This window comes from Ischnura elegans, chromosome 3 (assembly GCF_921293095.1).
Source record: "Ischnura elegans chromosome 3, ioIscEleg1.1, whole genome shotgun sequence".
NCBI classification, from domain to species: domain Eukaryota; kingdom Metazoa; phylum Arthropoda; class Insecta; order Odonata; family Coenagrionidae; genus Ischnura; species Ischnura elegans.
Window position 1 is genome coordinate 90,765,852 of NC_060248.1, and position 21,370 is coordinate 90,787,221.

A 21,370-nucleotide genomic window follows, 5' to 3' on the forward strand; every position below is an offset into this window, starting at 1 on the left:
AAGTGATGAAACAGGTCTTCCCACTTATTTTCCGGTTCCGAATTAGTAGCTTTGAGAATGGGTAGCGAGGTGGAACTCGAAACATTGACTGCTTTCATTTTTATTACCGCAAAAACTCCCAGCAACAATTTGAAAAATAACTGAATTGCACAAGATAAAAATTGGTTCAGGGTATGACGTAAGGAAATGGGTACTAATAAAAAAGTTTGACCTCTTCCACAACTGATGTGTTACATCCGTAGGAAATATATTATCTCAATAGTAGGCATGATTTTTTTGAATTGAATAATATTTGATATGATTATTTATCGTGATTGTCGTTTGCAACGCTCTACTATCTCAATAGGGAAAAAATAACAAAAAAGAATCACTACAAACCACTAATATCTGGGTTTCTCTACGTTCACTGGTTTTGCCAGGCTTAAGGTATTAAGCAGAGAAAAAATCTTGTTACCGTTATACTGAAGAGTAAAAATCTGGTTACCTTTACCCTTAAAACATTCACTGACCGCATGTAAGTGTCGCATGAATCGAATCGATATCAAGTGTGGGTATGGAAACTTAGACAGCTTTATACTATAGTCCATGGCTATTACATATTTGTTCTTCATTTCAATAAAATTTTCCACGCGAAACAGTTACATTTACCGAGGTTATAAATTCTCTAGAACTATTTGTTTGGAAAATGAAATGCAAATAAATTTTGTAAAGTTGAAAATTTACCTCATTCATTTAAATATTCAGAGTAAAATAATGATTCATAACAATATAAGTCGAATTTTTTGTGTTTGTGATTGAGTAATAATGCTGTTCGACACCGTTAGACTTACAAATGCTAGGAACTCAGATCACATTTCTGTATGATTTACATTTTGAAAACGTATGAAATGAAACTAAACACCCGGATGCGTTTACCAGCAAAAGCGATGATATATTGCACTCTACTATTGAATACGAACCGGAGCGATCATTTGGCTTCAAATTTTAAGGCCGTAATTGAAAATCTAACATATACAAAATTGGAACAGTTTTCATTGGATGACATGGTTATTTTCGCAATATGACTGCAATTACATTCGGGTGACAATTAATTAGCGTATAAGGACTTCGTTAGAGAGAATGCTTAACAACGTCAGGTCATTGGAGGTAATTTTGGATTATGTTAGATGATAAGTATATTGAACTGTAAATTGAATTGTGAATCAGTATTACTCTACTGCCGGTCAAAAGTAAGCTAAGCACAAAAAAAATCTTCGTCATTTAAGCTCATTCTAATGATCACCTGCTGAGGAAATACATTTGATAGGTTGAAATGCATCATTGGTAATCAGTGTTCCGCCAGTAAATTAAAAAAAGACGAGAAGCAGGATATAATTAGGTAACATTATCACTTCGGAATATTCTCTTGAAATAACTTTAAAATCACTTCGCAGATTTGGTAGAAATTCTAGACCTCCGATAACCTTTAAAATTCATTATTGATAACGGCTTGGTCTATAATTTTCACCCTATTATCGAAACTACTATTATAAGTAATTTTTATAGTGCCCGATGAGGGATATAACTCCGAAATCAAGGATAAAATACAGCAAATTTACTATAATCTATTTCGAATGTAGATAGGTATCAGAGAGAGAGGCGTCTTCATATACCGTAGTCTCCTTTCCTGCGTGTGGAGATCTAAAAATATTTCATCACTTATCTTAAAGTTGGTAACATCGATTTGTTTTTACGCCGACGAGGCGCCAAATAAGGGACAAGTCGTCTCACTACGCATCGTTTTTTACCTTCTACCATCTTCTGATTTATATTATCAAATATAAACGACCTCCTAGCAGCATGCGCGGGATGAATTTAGCTGTATTAGAGGCGTGGGAGGGGGAGAAGCGAGCGTGGAGGGGAAGGGATCGGCCTGCGGCTCTGGTATCCGCGACGCTGCGTGGGCGTTGGAATATTTTCTTCGCGGATGCGGACTCAAATTAGGCATTTTATGGCTAAACGGTGGCAGATACGTCAAAATGCACGAAATTGTTGCCCTAAAAGGGCAGTAACTCGGCAAAATCTATAAGAAATGACCATAAAATATTATATTTTTCGAATTTTGACCCTCCTCCCCTAAATTGCATTTGAGCGAGGGTCAGGGGTTCACGTACAGGTCTCAAAATTTTCAGGCCTTATTTTTGATCGGTCCCACAACTTTTTTTCATTGGGCCAGATGGATTTGAAAAAAAAATCGATTTTTGCGATCCGCCCTAATGTACACCCCTTGCACACCATCATACGGCCCCGGACCGATTCAGCAAGTTTCGATTTAACGTACTATTTAGGCTATTAAGCATTATTATATGTTATCCACTTTAGCATGTGAATTCTATAATATAAGCGTTTTTTATTTCGATATCTTATTTAGCTAATCATGCTTTTAATCTGCTTTATTGTGCCATTATTTTGTTTAACTATGCTAAATAATCCGCCGCTGATCTGTCGGCATAAATGCGAAAAGCAAAAGGCTGCATATAGCATGTGAAAAAAACCAGCTACTATTAATGCCAAGGGTCTATGCCTCCTCGGGGCACGGAGAAAAAAAGAAAAACTCGCGCCTTGCCTGTCAGATCCATTGCGCCCGATGGAACGTTGATGGAGAAAAGCAGTGATATTTTTTCGAAGAAAATTTCAGAAGTTTAAATTGGTGCATCTTCAAACCCAGGGGATCGAGACTGGGGTGCAACCACAAGGGACCAAATTATGTCCCTTGTGGTTAGAATTATGTGTTCGGTATGAGTTTGAGCGTTAGTGAGAGGACTAAATGTGTGTAAGATGGTTTGAAACGGGTGTTAAGGGGCACAGGTCATGGAAAAACAGCAAAAACGGGCTAAAATCACATATTTTATTTTTTTTCGCGGTGTTCCACCACCTAAATATTCTTTTTTCATTGCATTAGCCGAAAGATATTTAAATATTCCTTCGAAACATATTTTTCCTTTGTGGCCCTCTAAAAAGTATCTCATGAAAACTAGCGTTTGAAATTTTCAAATCGACGCAATTTCTCCTTTTACCGTTGAAAAGTTGTGAAAAAAATTGGGCTTCTGCTCCATTAAGGACGCCCTCAAATTCTTTAAAATGCATTGAAAAATGTGCTTTATACCGCGAGATATTATAAAAACAGTGGAAATAGAATTTTCGAGCTAGTAAGTGAAACCATTCACTTGAGCAGCTACACTCAATGGTTCAGAAGCTCGGGCCATCAGAAAAAGTGATCAGAAATAAATAGAGGTCCTCGAGATCTGGTGCAAGAGGAGGTGGGCCCTGGTGGGCCTCTAGCGGGCTGGAGGTTTGGGAAGGTTAGTCCTTTTTGATCTAAAATCCTATAACCCAAATCCGGGAAAAATCCCGGAGGGGGGACTTTTCACCCTCTTATTCGGCTCTCCTCTTTGTTAAATAAAGTAATTTGAAATGAAAAATTTTCATGGTTAAAGGTTAAAAATTTTTAAACCTGTCGATTGTGGATAAAACACATATTATCTTTTAAATTATTAAAAGTTGTCAACAAAATGAGGGATCACCGTCGACACATAATTTTTTACTTCTCGTTACTAATTTATTTTCACTCTTTTTATTTCATTGGAAGAATTTCTAACGTAATTTCTAAGTAGACGAGATTTTATGCACAAATTATGCCAAGTAATTATTGTTCATAATATCAAAATCAGCGTAAAGCTCAATAAGTTGAAAATAAAACATACCATAATTTCACATCTCTATATGTATCATATCATTTAAACCACTCATGGCAAATAGCCTGAATAGATAAGCAGAAGTAAGTATATGGAACGTACTACGCACGCTAATACGAAAATTGATGTAGTAGTTATGTCGACCCGAGTAATTGAATTATCAGATACAGATGTCAGGGCAGGTGAAAATATAGCGTGACGCTTTAGTTAAGCTCAACAAAATGAATGGGTTTCTAAGTGCATTCAAAGGCCTTTGAAAAGTATTTAGTCATGAATCACAATCATCTTGAGGTGAATGAACTATCAACGATTGTAATCATTTTCTATCACCAATTTAGTGATGATGTCCGTTGTGCGAAAAACAAAGCCAAGTGGAATGTTTTTTATTCAGCCCTAGCTGGAGAAGAGAAGAAATCGAGTAGAATCAAGCCAAAAATTAGAATTTGCGACGCAAAAGTAAAGAAAAAGTTTCCACTCAGAGGAGACAAATGGGAATAAAGAATTCGGGAATAAAGACTTCGGAATTGTGAAAACAAATAACAAAGATGGTTCCACCACGGAGCATCGCATTTTTGATGAATGACTGATAATATAAGGATCTAAAAAAAGGCCATTTATCTATTCCTTTGGGTGCGAGTGATGATTAGTTCATCCGAAATCGCTGAGGGAACGAAGAAGATGAAAAATGGCCGAGAACTTTGCTATACGAGGTGTGTTCAAAAAATATCGCCACTTTTGTGTTTTTTCAAAAATTATTTATTTATTCATGAATATCTATTTTGTCCCCTTCAAAGTAATCCCCATGAGATATTATACACTTGCGCCAACGGTTTTTCCAATCTTCGAAGCACTTCAAAAAATCATTTTTTTTTATCTTGTTCAGCTCCTCCTTCGATGCCGTCTTTATCTCGTCAATCGTAGCGTAACGTCGTCCTTTCATGGGTCTCTTCAGTTTAGGGAACAAGAAAAAGTCACAGGGGGCCAGATCTGGGGAATACGGTGGCTGCGGCATCATTAGTGTGTTGTTTTTGGCCAAAAAGTCGCGCACAAGCAACGATGTGTGAGCAGGGGCGTTATCGTGGTGCAAAAGCCAATTTTTGTTCTTCCACAAATCCGGGCGTTTCTGGCGGATTGCTTCGCGCAAATTGCGCATAACTTGCAGGTAATATTCCTTATTGACCGTTCTACCCTGTGGCAAGAACTCATGATGCACCACGCCCCTGCAATCGAAGAAAACTGTCAGCAAAACTTTCGCGATACTTTTTGAACACACCTCGTACAGTTCATGAATAGCAAACGGTCCAATATGACTCCGTAAATAATTATTCACGGGTTCTTCGGAGCATTTTGACGTGACAAAGAAGCGTGAAAATGCGTTACCAATGGAAGATATGAGGCATGCTGAAAGGATTCTCACAAATAACTAATATTTACGACAGGAAAAACGCGAGAATCAGGAAATATCTGAAACTCAGCATGATCCATGAAATGATATGTAATAGATAAATATGTGAATGAATACCATTGCCCGCTATAAAAGGAATTATTCACAATTTCCTGGTGATAATCCGGGAAATAAGATTCGCAACCTGAATAGCGGTTGCTAGACAAAAAGAGAATTAAAAATATCAAGCACAATAGAAATTCACACGAATGACTTCAATATAGCAAAATTTATTGCATGCCCCGAGCAAGTGGAGAAAAAGCAGATGATTCATGATATATTTTATCTTAAATGCCTGTTCATGAAAGGAGGAATAGTGCCACTATAAAAGAACTAGTATATAAAACCCATTTTTCATAGGAGCATGACAAAATAAGTCTTCCTCTCATGGCATGCCGCAAAAAAATATATCTTGTTCCTCCCAATTTTACTAAAAAAAATTAATATCAAAAATCGTATACACTAGAAATTTACGTCGCACGCCTCTTTGCAAAGCTAAGCGTTAAAATATACACTTCATGTGCTCTAATCTGATTTAACATATCATTTATAATGAAAAATATCAATTAAAAGGATAAAAAATAATAAATAGAAAACTTAATAGTTTTTGACAGTACTGCTCGGGTGTGAGTTATGAGGGGCTATGGAATCCATTGAGTGTCAAACAAAACAGCAACAGATCAAAATACTGGTTAGAAAGTGCAAAATGAATTAAAGAAGTATCATGTTTAAAGTCAATTATACCTTAATGTTTATAATTTAAACCAGAAATACATCTTAGATTACCTCAATTCTTGCAATGAAGATTTCTCTTTTATTTTATGTTTTGCCTAAACTAGAAAAGTTGATTCCTTATAACAAGTTATCCATAATTAAGGAATTTATATGCAATGATTTAAGCTAAAAATCAGCAGGAAGTCTTGCCAAACACATGAATCAGTATCATCACTGATTCAGTATTGTCTCCCAAAATATGTCGTACATACCTATAAATATACATAGAGCCATTCATATTTTTATCTCTGCAACCGAAAAATAATATAGGTATGGCATAATAAATTTCGGGATAATTTGGCTATGGTTGGTAGATAAATAAATTGAAGTCATTGGTAATTTCAGTAAAACATGATATTTTAATAAATCGGACATTACAATTTTTGAGTATTCCACATGATTTAGAACTGAACTTCCGCCAAATTCATTGATTTTCCTGCTCGTCATAAGGACAGTCAGACGGCGGCGTTCGTGTAATACTCTACGAGCACCATTTAAGACGAGGTTGTACAAAAAATTATTTTAAAGAGGACATTTCTCCCAAATATTTTCCCACAGCTGTACAAAAAATCGGATGCTTGTCACCAGGACACCAACACCCACAACGATTTAGATAAATCCTTACTATATTCTAGTCTGGAGATGGTCAAAGCAATGCTTTTGGAGGAATAAAATTTCGACAACACGTTTTCGCAAGGAAACTTCTTACTGGGTCAATCCTGTAATTTTTCCTTAAGCTACCATGAGCCACATCTTCATTGCGCAAATAAAAAACATTGCTTTGAGCGTGTCATTTCATTAACAGGCGAGAACCAATGAATTTCCAAGTTACCATCGAAAAAGGTTTGAAGCGGGTAGGATCACAAAAGGTAGTAGTTGCATCGATGAACTCTGAGCTGGAAATTTTGTGTCCCGAAGCGTAGAAAGAGAGACACATTGAAACACACTCCGGAAAAACGGACTGAGGAAAAAAAACTTTTTCAATCAACCACGAGTCCGCCAGGAACCATGTCTCTTCAATAGTGGATGAGAAAAGCACGCGATTTGGACCCAAGTGACATCGCATAGTTGAGCTCCACACTACCCAGCATTGCCAAGTCTCCAAGTGAAATGCATTACAGTTATGTTTAAAGATGTGATGGAACTGTACAATGGAAAATTCAATGATAACATCACCATTTCTGGCGTCCCACTTTGACCACGAACAGGATGTTCTGAGTGGAATTAAAATTTGGGAGTCGACTGCATAGAAAAATCTAGGATTCCAATTTATATGGTCACACTTGGGAGCACACAATCTTGAAAATAAATTTACTCAAAGATGCCAAATCACTGTCAACGGAGCACCACTCTATACCTGTCTTTTTATGCATCGTATTGTATTGGGAAGTTTTGACTTCCTTGCAATTGTGACGATTGTTTCAAAATGATGAAGGCATCGGGGATAAATAAAGCAACAGTAAAATTTAACAGTAGGATTAACAGCAGCAAAGGTAATTTTCAATGCCGATGACAATATAATACTATTGAAAAAGAAAAAAAAAACAATCAGCACACATTTAATACTATTGGTTTCTTGAAGTTCATGGCAGTTTGTATTGTTCTCCACATTTAATGGGATAATGACTCCCTTTTAGGTAATAAAATAAATAAGTTAACAATATGTCACCGAATAAAACTCATTCACAGTTTGCGACGGGAAAATACTGAGTTGCTTCAAGTGGGTGAGTAGTTAGGGTAAATGTTCTTCCTCTGCGCCACAGGGAAGTAACAGATTGTAATGCCCAGGGAACTATTACATCACTACCGAGGTCTTCGGATGTATTACTGTAGAAAGAATGGCTACCTCCCTAACAACTGTTTTCTTGGCACCCTCATGGGTAAATATTTCATCATCTTAAAAAAGCACCAATCAACAAAAACGAGTGTTTCCAAAAACTTCTCTGGATTCTGAACACCACTAATGCCTATACAAACACTTTAATCGTATAAATATGTCAAAGTCTCCCAGCCTTAACTCTTTGTTCATCAGCAAATCCAATCCTCTTTCATTCACCATTAGTCAGGAAGAAAAAGGATAGCGGCGCTCGCTTTTTATAGCATTAAGCGCTACAATGTTTTATATTGTCCGCAAAAGGAACAGCTGATGATTAACTCATTCTTGCACTGCAATGAATACAACGAAGTCTCACATTGGCTCGATAGCATTTCGCTCAATAATTATTTCCACGATGCTACACCTAGCAAATTAGTCTCATCTATTCCGTAAGGCACATTTCCCACATTCCCTCCACTAATGTAGAACACACTGAGGCGCATCACCTTACGTGGAGCCATCAGCAGCTTTGTCCAATGTAAATGTCGATAACGCTACAACGGATTTGGTCACATGATTCAATCGATCCACTCCTTTACACCAGACGGTAGGAGTGCACCAAACGTACTTCATTATAACACCCAGATGAATGCAAAAATACCCCGACGAGCAGGCATATACCTTCTGGCCTAAATCTTTTACTTAAATGCTTCAACGAGCACTCAATTGCCTTGATGAATGCAAGATGGGGCCTGGGTACTGCGGCTTTGGGACAGTCTCCTACTACTGCTGCTTTGCCAAGCATTGTTTTGGCCACTGAACTATCCTCATGAAAGCAAGAATGCCCAGGCACGACCATGGGACCCGAATACCAGCCTTCGAATACATTTGGTACACTCCTTGCTAATGGTTCTCCATTCTTGTAGGGACGGTGTCATTGTAACTCTATTTTGATTCGTCGCGTTCCTGCAATCGGTTTCCGACCAGATGCACCAAGGCGTATTAGTCTTATTGCTGGCTCCGTAATCCGGATGAAACCGAGCGCGCATTCCCGGCCGGATGCTGGGGATAATTATGCTACGGCGACGTCCAGTTCACACGTCAAGTCCGGTAGGGCAGTCAACCCTGTCCGGCGTGTCGTGGTGGACGTCCCCGATGACCCAGATGTCCGGGGTGCTGGGCCTCCTCTGTGGGCCCGGCTTGCCGATGCGGGGGCGGCCATCTTCGGACCCTCCCCCGCCATCGGCACCTCACCATCGTCAGTGCATCACGATGACGTCGGGAGCGGACTTGGTCGACTCGATGCTGAACGGCCTCTGCCCCGGCCCCTGCCCCTGCCGACCAATGTCCGGGGTCGCGTCCGGCCTCACGCCACCCCTGTGGTCGGGGGGCGGGCCACGCTTTCCGGGCGGCAGCTGCGTGTGTTGCGCCGCCATGATGTGCGGCGGTGGCGGCGGCGTCTGGTGGACCATGGGCGGTGCGGGAGCCATGTTAGGGTTCTGCTGCGGGGGCCGAACCCTGTTACCGTGCCCGGCACCCCTGCCGAAGGTAGTGAAGGGGGGCAGAACTGGCCTGGGAGCTATCGGCGGGGGCTGGGGCCTGGGCATGGTGAGTGGGGGCTTATGGGCAGGGCAGGGCATGACTGGAGGGTTCATGAGCAGGAGACTGTCCCTGGTCTGGCACTCATTGTCCCGCATCTGCACTGGAGGCGGTCCGGGGCTGCTGCCCATCTCGTCCTCGTCTTCCTCCTCCTCCTCTTCCTCCTCTTCGTCCTCCTCCCCGTTCTCTCCTTCGGCAGTGTCGTCCCCCTCGCCGACCTGAACCGACACCTCCGCGTCCCTCGTCTGCACGATGACGGCGTCGTCCTCGGGTGCTTCCCGGCGGACGAACACGGCATCTCCGTTGGACCTTTTCGCCGAGGACACCAGGGAGTGCGTGAGGATGGTGGTGGGTAACAGGTCCCGGCCGCCGCCCGCACCCACGGCCGGCACGTAGCACCCGGCCGGCTCTGCTCCGTCGTCGAGTGCCTCCCCGTTCGAACCTTCCTTGGCTCCCTTGCGGCCCTTCTTCGTCTTCTTGTTCTGCACGTCCGCTGGGGCGGTGGGCACGCCGTACACGGCTTCCCGGCCCGCGGAGGCCATCCGCGCCGCCTCCTCGTCCTCCTCGTCGTCGTCTTCGCTCGTGGACGCCGAGGAGGCGTATCTGGAGGAGAGACGGCGGTGCGGGCGGTGCGAGCGCCGGCGTCTGGTCTGCGGAGGTGACGATGAAGAGGCGGAGACGGCGCCGCTCGAGCCGCCGGCGGGAGCCGCGATGATGCCCGAGCCAGCGCCCAGACGGCCCAGGGTGTCAAGCTGGCCCTCGCGGGATTGCCGGATGTGATCCTGCGTTCGGATATTTGAATGCGGGCAGGTTTCAGGGGTGTTCCGTGGTGAGGGTGGAGATTTCAACGGCAGAGGGTGGCGGTATGGTAGAAGATTTAAACATATTCAAGCAGCAAAACATATATCGAGCGGATCGATCCATATCGACACGGCAGCAAAACGTCATCAGCCAAATTGAGGAGTTCATGCGAGTCATTATTGGAGGCGAAAAACAATGCGTGCATCATGCATCAAGAGCAGGTAATCATAAACAACGCCAGTAACATAGTAACGGTTGCATGCCATTCATTAGTCATAATTTTCATGCAAAGTAGCAATCGTCGGTAGTAAAAGTACAAAAAAAAATAGATTTGTACACATATCCGTCATAAGCAGATTTGCCGCGAACATTCCATGTATTCCGCAAATGGGTATAGGACATATGCATATAAGCGTTCACGGATGTGAGCATATATTATCAGCATAAAAGGCGATAAGTTGGCACACAGGGTACGAATTCATGCCGCACATGCATGCAAAAAAATAGACATCGATTTAATGTGATTTTTTGGAGTATCCGTTGGTTGGGAGAGAAAATATGTTTTGCAAGCCATGTAAGAATAAGCATATAAAATACAGCGTTAGAAAGGCATCACAAAGGAAGACCATGCATGTATAGCCAAAGGCACAGATTATAGGAAGGTTCAAGAGGTGAAAAGTGCAAGTCAGAGAAAAACGGGATTTTCACGTTTAGTTAAATACAGCGCAGTTTGGTAGCGTACCCATTCAAAAGGAGTTGGACGGAAAGAAAATGACGTTATTTTAATGATACAGATAAACAAAAATAAATAGGTGTAATAAATATGTTTGACCATGCAATTTGAAGGAACATGAACCAGTGGACAAAATTAATTGGGGAAGCAGAAGCATTTGGCGATGCGCAAGCGGAAATATTGATTTTTACCGCCGGTTAATGTCATAAGAAGGATATGAAGAAAGTAATGCAAAACATGACATGGCAGGGAGGATGAAAATAGTGAAATGGTGAAAGAGATAGTGGGGATAATGACGGCGATTACCGTTCACGCGGAGAGAGTTGGAGGAAATGGTTTTGGGGCGGAGTGGAATGCAATTTTTAGCAGAGAATGGGAGAAGGGCCGTGCGGAGAAGAGAAGTATTGGCGAGGCGGCGGACAATGATAATAATAATTTGGGGCAGGAGAAGTGGGATTGGGCAGGGGTCGAATAAGAATGGAGTTGATGCGAAGGGAAGGGAAGAAAAGTGGAATGCGTGCAGTCGATTTGCCGAGAGAAGGCGATTACAGTGAAATCCCAAGTGAACGGGAGAAGAAAAGAGGGGATTGGGAAGGGTCAGGCAGTAGTGCAGCGGAGCAGTTAGGAGAATAGAAAACAATGGGTTTCATGAACACGGCGAGGTCGATAAAATGGCCAAACATGGGACATAACAAGTATAAGTATAGAAGAAAATAACAATAAGGGTGAGACGGCCCGTAGTTAGAAAAAAAGAACAAAGGAACATGAAAAGCGGAAAATATATACAAGTACCAAATGTTGTCAGAACAAAATAAATCGATGAGAAATTAGTTGAAGCAAAAATTAAAGATAATTTTTAGTAAAATATTAAGAAAAGGAATGAAATGAGGTAAATATCACGAATTTAGACAAAAGAGGTTAATTTCATTAACATGCGATTGAATATATATAAAGACATAATCGGATAATAATGACATCGGATAATAAAATAGAGAATCAGACAAAGAACAGATGAAGGAAGCAACATAATTGAGAAATAGAAGAAATGATAAAGAGTTTTATTAATTTACATTAAGAGTAGCGGTGTTTCAAATACGATAGACATGCATCAAGGAATACAGTTTACACATGAGAAAAACAATTGGATATTGAAGGCAATTTGTCGTAAAGACACGCGACAACCATGCAATGCAAAATGGGTCAGGTGATATCGAAGAAAAGTGGAAGTGGGATCGTTTAGCGAGGCGTTGGAGGGAAGGTGTGTTGCGGGTGTTGTTCGGCGGGACAACAGCGGGGAGAGGTTGTGGTGTTGGTGACAGAGGCGCGAGTTTATTGGTAAAAGGGTTCGAAGAGGAGAAAAGGGCGAGGAAGGACGGAGGATGATGATAGAGAAGAAAGGGTGCGAAGGAGACAAATGAGGATCGTGCGGCGTTTCGAGGTCCATCGAGGGAGAGCGGGCGTTTTTGTGGTGGGAGCATTAAAAAGGGTTGGTCGAGAAGGTATTTCGGCCGCAGGGGGTAATAGAGGGCCAGTGATGTTGCATCGGGCGAGGAGAAAGGGTTTTAATGCGGCATTTCGGGGTCGCACGGAACCATGGGTGATCCCACAATGGAGTGAAAGGGGTGCGAAAAGCCAATGGTAAAATGAGGGGAGGAGAAAATTCGTGGATGGGTTTTCATGGCAGGAGTGAAGGGGTGAAAATGGGTTGCCAGGTGCGGAGAAATGGAGAAGAGAAAAATAAAGTGAGAAGGAGTAACCATGGAAATAATCTTATTCATATTTATTTCAGAGGTGGTGGTTAGAGTAGACGTGGTTTTTCACACCACAAGTCAATTTAATGCTTTTGACATTAGTAGATTGAATATCATAGTGAAAATAAGTGCAATATCTTTTTAATACGTTTTCATTGACTAGAGAGTTTATTTTGAGAAAAAAAGTAACTTTGCTGAGTCATTTGGTATTAGGCCAGCTCATTATCTGGCTATTAAATTGAAATAGAAATTTTAAGGCAGGAATTATGATGCTTTCAACACATGTAGAATGAAAAAATCTGCAATAATACATGAATCTCAAAAATTCGCCTTGATTCGGTACCCAATCAATACACTAATACACAAATTAAAGTTAAGGAGCCGTTGAGTGTTTTCAATAACACTTTTAAGACTCAGGAAATCTTCAAGACAGCCTCCGAATCACATTATATACCGAAAAATTGCCTAACTGAACTTTTAGCACGTTTTTGAAGAATCGTTTTCCAATGGAAAAACGTCTGCGAGGCTACGATAGTTTGAAATAAATATAAATAACAATGTACCCACCTGCATAATTCGATGGTCCCTGACGAGTTTCCGGACACAGTTAAAGACGAAGGCGAAGCACATTCCGAAGAGAATGAGGCAAAACATGACCATTATGATTATTATGTGCTCCGATTGCATGAGCATTGATCCTTTCTTGGCCTGAAAGATAACAGGAAAAATAGGTTAGCAAGTTTAAGTTAACGTGTGATATTAATTTAATACGTAGGTATTTGCTAGATTTCAAGATTTTTCGATATTATCATTGAACTCAGTATTTGAATGTAGTAGAAATATCCGAACAAAATCCGAAATTGTGGGAAAAATGGAAAATAGAAAAAAAAGAAAGCCACAAAAATTGCGAAATTCATGGAAATCTTGTAATTAATAATGCAATACCATAATAAATGGTGATATTACTTATGGTAGATACATTTAATATTTATATGGTTTAAAAAATTATATACCTTGATGAAATCACCAAATTATGGATTTTATGAGTACATTATGCATTAAAATCAAGATACTACTAATTAAACCAATTTCTATAATAGTAGGATTTTCATAAGAAACAACATAAAATTTGTGTGCCAATGGTAGAAACTATAACCAAGAAATTAATCATGGTAATTGTGTCAACGCCATCAGGTAGAAAAAATCTTGAAAGCAAGTCATATTCGGGCCCCTCACGTACGAGATATTTCCCATGTGACGTCAAAATGGGCGGGTGAAATTGGGATTCATGGGTTGCCAGGTGATGAGTGGGAAGCGGTTCCTACAGCCTTAGATGATTCTAGGGATGGAGCGTAAACAAAGACTTCCAGACGGCTTCCCATGCAGATGTAAAAGTAAGATCAGGACAAGACGGCAAAACTTCGATCGAGAGGACACATACCTCTCTCAAGATCGGTTTTTTTAAGCCATGGATTACTTGTGTAACCAATAACCCATTGATACTTCTAAGCAACATCAAAAATAAAAGATATGTAAATTTTCTGCTCTATTTTGGACTACGCATTACTTTGTGGTGAAAATTGTAATGGAAGTATTTAGCTGCCATGATTATTATCATCTTGAGATTTATTCAGTGCAAAATCTTCAAGGTTTAAAAATGAAAAATCTTGAAATTTCATATCTCCCAGGCTGGGTTAAAGAGGGTTAAAACTTACGCTATCAGTTCGAATATTACCGGATATAAAAAGTATACAGCTGTTAAAGGTTTTCGGCATCTCATTTAATTAGAAATTTATCCCTGAGAAAATAATTGAAAGGTAATCATCATCAGAAGTCAAAACTCCTAGGATTCGTTCAACGCCGCTTTCCTATGCACTAACCTTTTCATAATCGCGTATTTCTTCTGTTAGAAATTCTTTATAACCTAACGTGTGTAACTCATTTGGGACTGTCACTTGCCGTATTATCCTTTCAACAGTCCTCACACAATTTTTTTCATCGGACCATCATGCCTCATAATGTGGCCAACTAAGTTGTTCCGTCTCATCCTTAAGTTTTTTTAGAAGACTTCTCATTTCTCCCAAACTTCTTAGCAGTTCCTCATTACTTATTCAGTCAATCCATTTCATCTTCATCATTCTTCGGTTGTACCACGTTTCGAATGCTTCCACTCCTGACTTTCCCGTATCTGTCTCGCCTCCATAGAGAATCATGCTTCATATGTAGCATCTGATGAACTGTTTCCTTACTTCTATCCTTGTACTTTCAGCTGTAAGAAGACAGTTCTTTTTGTAGAAAGGCCTTCTTACCCCCGCTATTTTACTTATTATTTCTTTCTGGGTTCGTCTATTCATTGTCCTACCCTCTCTTTTTCTGCATATTAGTATCTTAGTCTTCGTTTTGTTGATTTGAAGCTGACATTTGGCCATTGTACATTCCATATTTACCAATGTCTCCTTAAATCCTTTTCTGTCTTGGTTATGACTGGTATTTCGTCCGAAAATCGAAGCATACTGATTCTTTCTCTGTGGATATTGACACCCAAAGGCCTCTCTTTTTTTAAGGTAAATTTATTATTTGTTCGACGAGTGCAAATAATGAAAACGGAACTCTGAAAATTTCAACATGGCATAATAAGTTTTGAGCGAGTAATACTTCACCGGAAAAGAATAGGTTGAACTGGAATGATTAATCCTCTTAAAGAACAAAAATGAGGGACTAACGAAGACAAGGAGATTTTTTTTACAAAATGGATAGAAGAAAGGAGAGATCAGGGTAAATGGGATGAGGGAACTGGAGACATTCAGGGTCTCTTTAAAGGCCCGGGGTTCCAATTATTGGACCATTAAGAGGAAAGCTAAAACACTTCCGATGTAATCACGGCCCCCTTACGCCCTTTAGGGTGCTCGGGAGCGTATCAATCTCATCAGTGTCAAACGCACTTAAATCTAAGCAGAGAACTCGAATTTCCGAGGAATCTGTGGTGTCATTCTTATTTATTTATTCACTAATGTACTCCGTAACCCTTTTAAAAGCGAGCACGGACCCGCATGGGAGTGATTGAGCGGAAAATTGAACTAAATGAATTATACATTCCAACAGCTCTTGCTGGTGAAGTGATTGATTCGGCGGGGTTCGACGTTAATCGAAAACTATACTAGTAGAAAACGAGGGCTCGATAAAATAGATTACGATCAAAATGCAGGAGTCGAGAAAAAAATGTCGATGGCGGTGTAATGGGGAATTAATGTAGAAAAAATATCATAAAACCTTAACGAATCGACATAAATATTTATTGAAATTCAGGTTATAAGAAAATGAAAATACAATAAGCAGAAATATTTAAAAGGTTTTATGCACAAAATGTTTTGCTACTGACGAGGCTAGTGACGTGAGTTGCTAAGTCAAAGGTTGGATTGAAAGGTTTTGGAAATTGGAGAGAAGGGTTGATGACTGAAATATAGCGTGGCTTAAGAAAATAGTGTGGTAAACATACTTATTGGGATGCCTTAAAATAAACGGATGGTTCTACGTGGACTACGTATCATTATCGCTCAAAACTACTTTGCTAACCTCAACCACGAAGTTTCCATAGTGCTTATGCAATGACGCGGACGTTCAAAAGAAGAAGACTGGAAGGCATAAAATTATTTACGTAGCAGCGAAGGCCAGTAAAATTAATTACCGAATTCCCATACATCTTATCGTAACCACCAAAAGCTGTCCCATTTTTCATGGAAAACTCTTATACGGTTAAAATTTATCCATTTCCTATTGGTACGGCCCAAAAAAACCCAAGATTGGAATAGTTATAGAAGACTATGCAGAATAAATGGCCTAGTTGTCGTGTTGCTCCAACTGCAGGTGTTTTATGGTCCATAAAAACTACGAAATGTGGTAAAAGCTCTTTTGTGAATCACCAAATTTTAATTGCAACATTAATCAATATGACAGGAAAAATGTATTATCTCATACTTAACGTCCAATATGGTACATGAGCATCAACAGGAACCCGTAAAATATCAAGGAGAAAATATAACTATCCACGGATAAAAAATAAAATGATACGTTTGATAACCAAATAACTGATAGAGAATATTCCATAGAGGTCATAGCCGATATTTACATGGTGCGAATAAACCATGGAAATAATAAAAATGGATTTGTTGTTTACGTTACGGACCATAATTAATGCCGTTGGCGTCAATTTTAATTGGGGCATTGCACAACTATGACTTTGTAATCCAGCCATCTTAATAACAAAACTCTCTGCAGGAATGAAAAAATAACCATTGAAATAGTTTTCCAAATATCTAATTTATCGATTATTATTTAAGATCCGCTTCCATTAAAGCAGCTAGTATAAGTTTTCTCCGTGTTATCGGTTGCAAAATATGCGTTAGAGAAAGGATTTTTTCAATTTATAATAGGCGAGCGAAATTTTAATTGGATGCTAGTAATTACCAAAAACAATAAAATATTGAATGTATTGAATCTTAATAACAGAAATCTATTAATTAAAAATCGCTATCATTAAAATTTGCAAAATACATGACCACCATTATTTAATTGTAATTAATTGTGTTTTTTTGCGATTGTATAAAAACAGAATATTTTTTATGCTTCATGTAATAGTGGTAGTATTAAAATTCATGCCTGCATACGATAATGCTTAGTAGTAAAAGTCAACTTTCCGCTCAAGATAATTTGTAGGTTAACATTAAATTCATATTTTCATCTTTATAAGAGGTTATATAGTCAGCACTTCGTGACTTTCAAAACTCTTTTAAAAAAATTAAGACCGTTTTCGGCTATCAAGCCATTATCAGGGACATAAACACAATTAAAAAATTTGAAAATGACAGGTTTATGCATGTTTTGGTGGTTTATTAGAGGGCTGGGACAGGTTAAACAGGAAGGGAAAAGAGGTGGGGGGGAACAAAGTTTGTCATTCGGCTTTTGGGGGTGTGGGTTTTGGGATGGCGACGAGTAATAATGGGGATAGGTTAGGAACCGTAACGTAGTTGAGAAGTTTTATTAGAAGACATTTAGTGCAATCTCCCGAATTTCCTGTGTATTTATCCTCTTTCATTTCCCAGTAAAATGCAGTGTACCAAAAAAAATAAATTGTGGAAGTCACGAAGTGTTATCGCTGCTTATACGGAACCCTTCCACCACGTTCAAGCTTCTAGTTTCGATTTGAAGGGCATATAGTCACTGTGGCTACAAACCTGGCAGTTCTTGCTCAACAGTCGCGATATATGCCGACGTGCATTCCTTCTCTTTTGATAGACCTACAAAATGCGAAACGAGTGCGTTACGTGTCGCTCCGGGTTTAAGTAGTCCCAAAATTCTGTGAATTATGAGTTTTTTTTAATGCCTTGCACTTAATTCCACGACGTCGTACAAAGACAATGTTTTCGTAATGAAAGAACTCCATACGTCATGGACTTGTGCTATGTACTCGGGCAGTCAAGGTTAGTAAATATCCGAGTTCGAAGCGGCAAAATATTCCCGAGAAAAACTGACGGTAGTGAACGAATTTTACTAAAAAAAGATGATGATATTGATGTGCTAGCATTGGTGGTGTTGGAGTTTATATTCATCAAGCCTGAATTTATCGTCGTGAGGCGAGGATTATATGCTTAAAGTTGATTTAATTGTCAAAGAGTGCTATGTCGATAGCAAGGTCCTTTTATTCGTCTAAATATTCAAAGACGACAATTGTAAAGTATGCACTCAATTGGTGTAATGAAAACACGCCGATAACCACGGCAGCTTTTCGCAATAGTAATCTAAGTTCAATTGACGCCAAGCCATATAAGAATCTATTAGTTTCGAAAACGCTCTGGAGTAGAATCCCCGAATTTCACTTTATTCCTAAGAGTCTATTTTCTGTGAACCAATGCATCTCAGATATGAACGTTGGTACATTTGATTTTACTCCTCTCCTTGATAATTGCTTTGACTTCCTCAACTATGAATGGGGAAGGAGGTCGTTTTCGGTAACAGATACTTATTTACGACGCATGTATGTAAACAGAATTTAATAGGTTAGACGTAAATGACTCCACTTTTAGTTCAACGTATCTGGATTAGAAAATATAAAATAAATTGTCCGTCGATTCATAGACGCGGAGGAGGACCCGGAAACCTAGCTGCACGCGCTGTACCACTCCGCGGTAACCTCCATCAGTATTATTTTAAGTTGATTTTCATTACTTTTCTTTACGGGATCAATTAAATATTTTTGGTATTCTTGATGGTAAGATGTTTTAATTGTTTTTGGAACCTTTCAGTCCACGACATTGTGTCTCACTTCACTTTCAGCAGGTTTCTTTTTTATTTGGTAAACTGTTTTTAACATTTTAATTTTAGTATGATCGAAGCTTCAGAAATGTGTACTAATTGTGAGTATATATTTACAGGGTTAAATTCTTAAGTTCACTACTTCTTCAATATTTTAATAGTTGAAATTGCGATTCACGACGATCTGTATTCTATCCGTGTACACATCTTGAGGTAGGTAGGCGGGTAGCGGAGGTAGATAGGGAATTGCCCTTATCACCGGTAGATAACCTAAACACGCCCCGAACCCATTCCATTATTTAAGGGCGACCCGAGCACGTGATCCAGGAAGATGACAGTGGGACCATTTGTCGGGTTCCGGAACGGAGGAATCCCCGCCAATTTCCCTCAACCCTTTCCCCATTTCCCATTGTACGCCTCCGTTCAGCGCTCATCCGTTGTTCCCTCACCCCTTAGATGCCCCATTAATCCCTCTATCACGATAACTTCCTCGCTCCTTGCCCGTGCTCCGTTGACGATCCTTACGCGGATATCTGAAATTTCCGCATGCGAAACGGATGCAATCAGAAAAAAATACCTGATCACTCGTTGTTGACATACTTTGTCGTCTTCTTAATACAGGATTTTTTTCGAGGTGATTTTCTAATTAATTTTTAGGATATATCATGGTGATTACAACCATTTGAGTCGATATTTTACTGGAGGACCCATCTAAAAATCGTTAGTTGAAGCAAAAATGACATCGGAAAAGATCCAGCTCAACATAAGATATTAAACGGTGCCTTATGGAGGGTAAAATCTGGAAAATATTCAACTTTATCGAACATTGTATATTTTTCTCCGGAAAATGAATACCAATCCTTTTTGTTGCCTAATTATTGAATCATGAACTAGAAAATTTTGTTTTCTTTTAGTTTTGCTCAAAAAATGCTTTACATACAACTGATTATATGAGACTATATTTAACATTTACCATACTAAGGCGTGGTGCATAATCTCATGCATAAATTTAAATCCTCAGGTCAATTAAACTCGAATTTATTTACTACTATATTCACTGCATATTATAACCTTATTTTAATTCCAAGCATTAAAACAATTTTCTAAGTGGTCCATCCCCAGAGAGTTATAAAAAAATATTTTCTCTTTTCCCTAGTGACCTCGATGCACAAATTTGATGTCCAACGTTATTACCTCAAGGAATATGGTTAAACTGCCGAGTGTATACATTTTTAACTGTCATTGTCATTAAAAAATGCTGCATATTCCTTTTCCGTCCGTCTCTTCGAGGCTTTAGATCAATTTCACGGAAAAAAACCGAGAGTCTAAGTTTCAACTGTCCATTATAATTGAGCATTCACAATAGATATGACTGATTTGGAGTTTATTTTTGATTCCTGCGAGTAAATAACTGATTTCTATTAGAAAAATGATTAATTAGGCCCATTAATTTTTTTTAAATTATATAAATGAAATTTCAAATCTGGTAAATATTTGAAGATAGGCAACAGGTTCCTTACAGTGAAAAATACGCGTCCCTTACAATAGGAATATGGAGATATTAATTTCCCATGAGTGGTTACTCATGGTTTAGTCCATATTGAATTTCAAATCATTCCCAACGCAATAGACGGTATTGATTAAAAAATTTCTGTGGAGTACTTTAATTGATTTTTCACAGGCACTCCTCATTGACTATCACTTGTTAATTTTCACGATAATTAACTGAGTAACTATGAAAGTTCTTTGAAAATGAATATTATACGTAAATATTACCAATATCTAGATATATGCCGCAAGAAATCTAAGGGAAAAATGTTATGAATAAAGCTGATGAAACAAACCTGTATACTTGATGAATTTGGATTGCCACTCTTTACCCGTAAATTATTAAAATTTTTGGATATTGGGAAAAAATTAGAAGGCAATATGGTAAGGCACAGTATCAGCGACCGACTTAATGTGTCCTTTATTTAATCAGTAATTAGTATATTTCATCGTTAATTGACTTCATTACTGAAATATTTATCGAATATTACTGCTCATTGAAAAGTTGATAAAACGTCAAGCAAAAACATCCTGAAAATCGTTCTTGGTGGTCCGGTGGGGAAATAGCTTCATAAATCTTAATACCCTCTCGATACGACTCTTTGCATAAGCTAGAAAGAAAGTGAAACATTTGACGCCTGAAGAACTAGCGTAAAAATTCAAGAGGAAACATTTTCACATTTTATGGGATTCGCAAAAAGTGGCAAACACCTCAGGCGTTGAGTTAGAGCTGTAACGGTTGGAAAAATTTCAAACGACACGAGAGAAGCTGCTTCAACAATATTTTTGTCATTTCATCCCAATATGAGCAATTACGTCAATTACGCGAACTGAATTGAAATAAGAGTAACATTTTTTATT

At 39.1% G+C, this 21,370-nt stretch overlaps 1 protein-coding gene across 1 annotated transcript in view; it reads right to left on the reverse strand.

The window, feature by feature from the left end:
* Nucleotides 1–6,288: 6,288 nt before the first annotated feature.
* Nucleotides 6,289–21,370, reverse strand: part of LOC124156137 — a 372,909-nt gene continuing 357,827 nt past the window's right edge. The window contains exons 8-9 of the mRNA XM_046530481.1: nt 13,220–13,360; nt 6,289–10,149 (exon numbers count right to left, since the gene is read on the reverse strand). Coding sequence (XP_046386437.1) covers nt 9,028–10,149; nt 13,220–13,360 — 1,263 coding nt within the window. The 3' untranslated portion in view covers nt 6,289–9,027. The remainder of the gene's footprint in view (nt 10,150–13,219; nt 13,361–21,370) is intronic.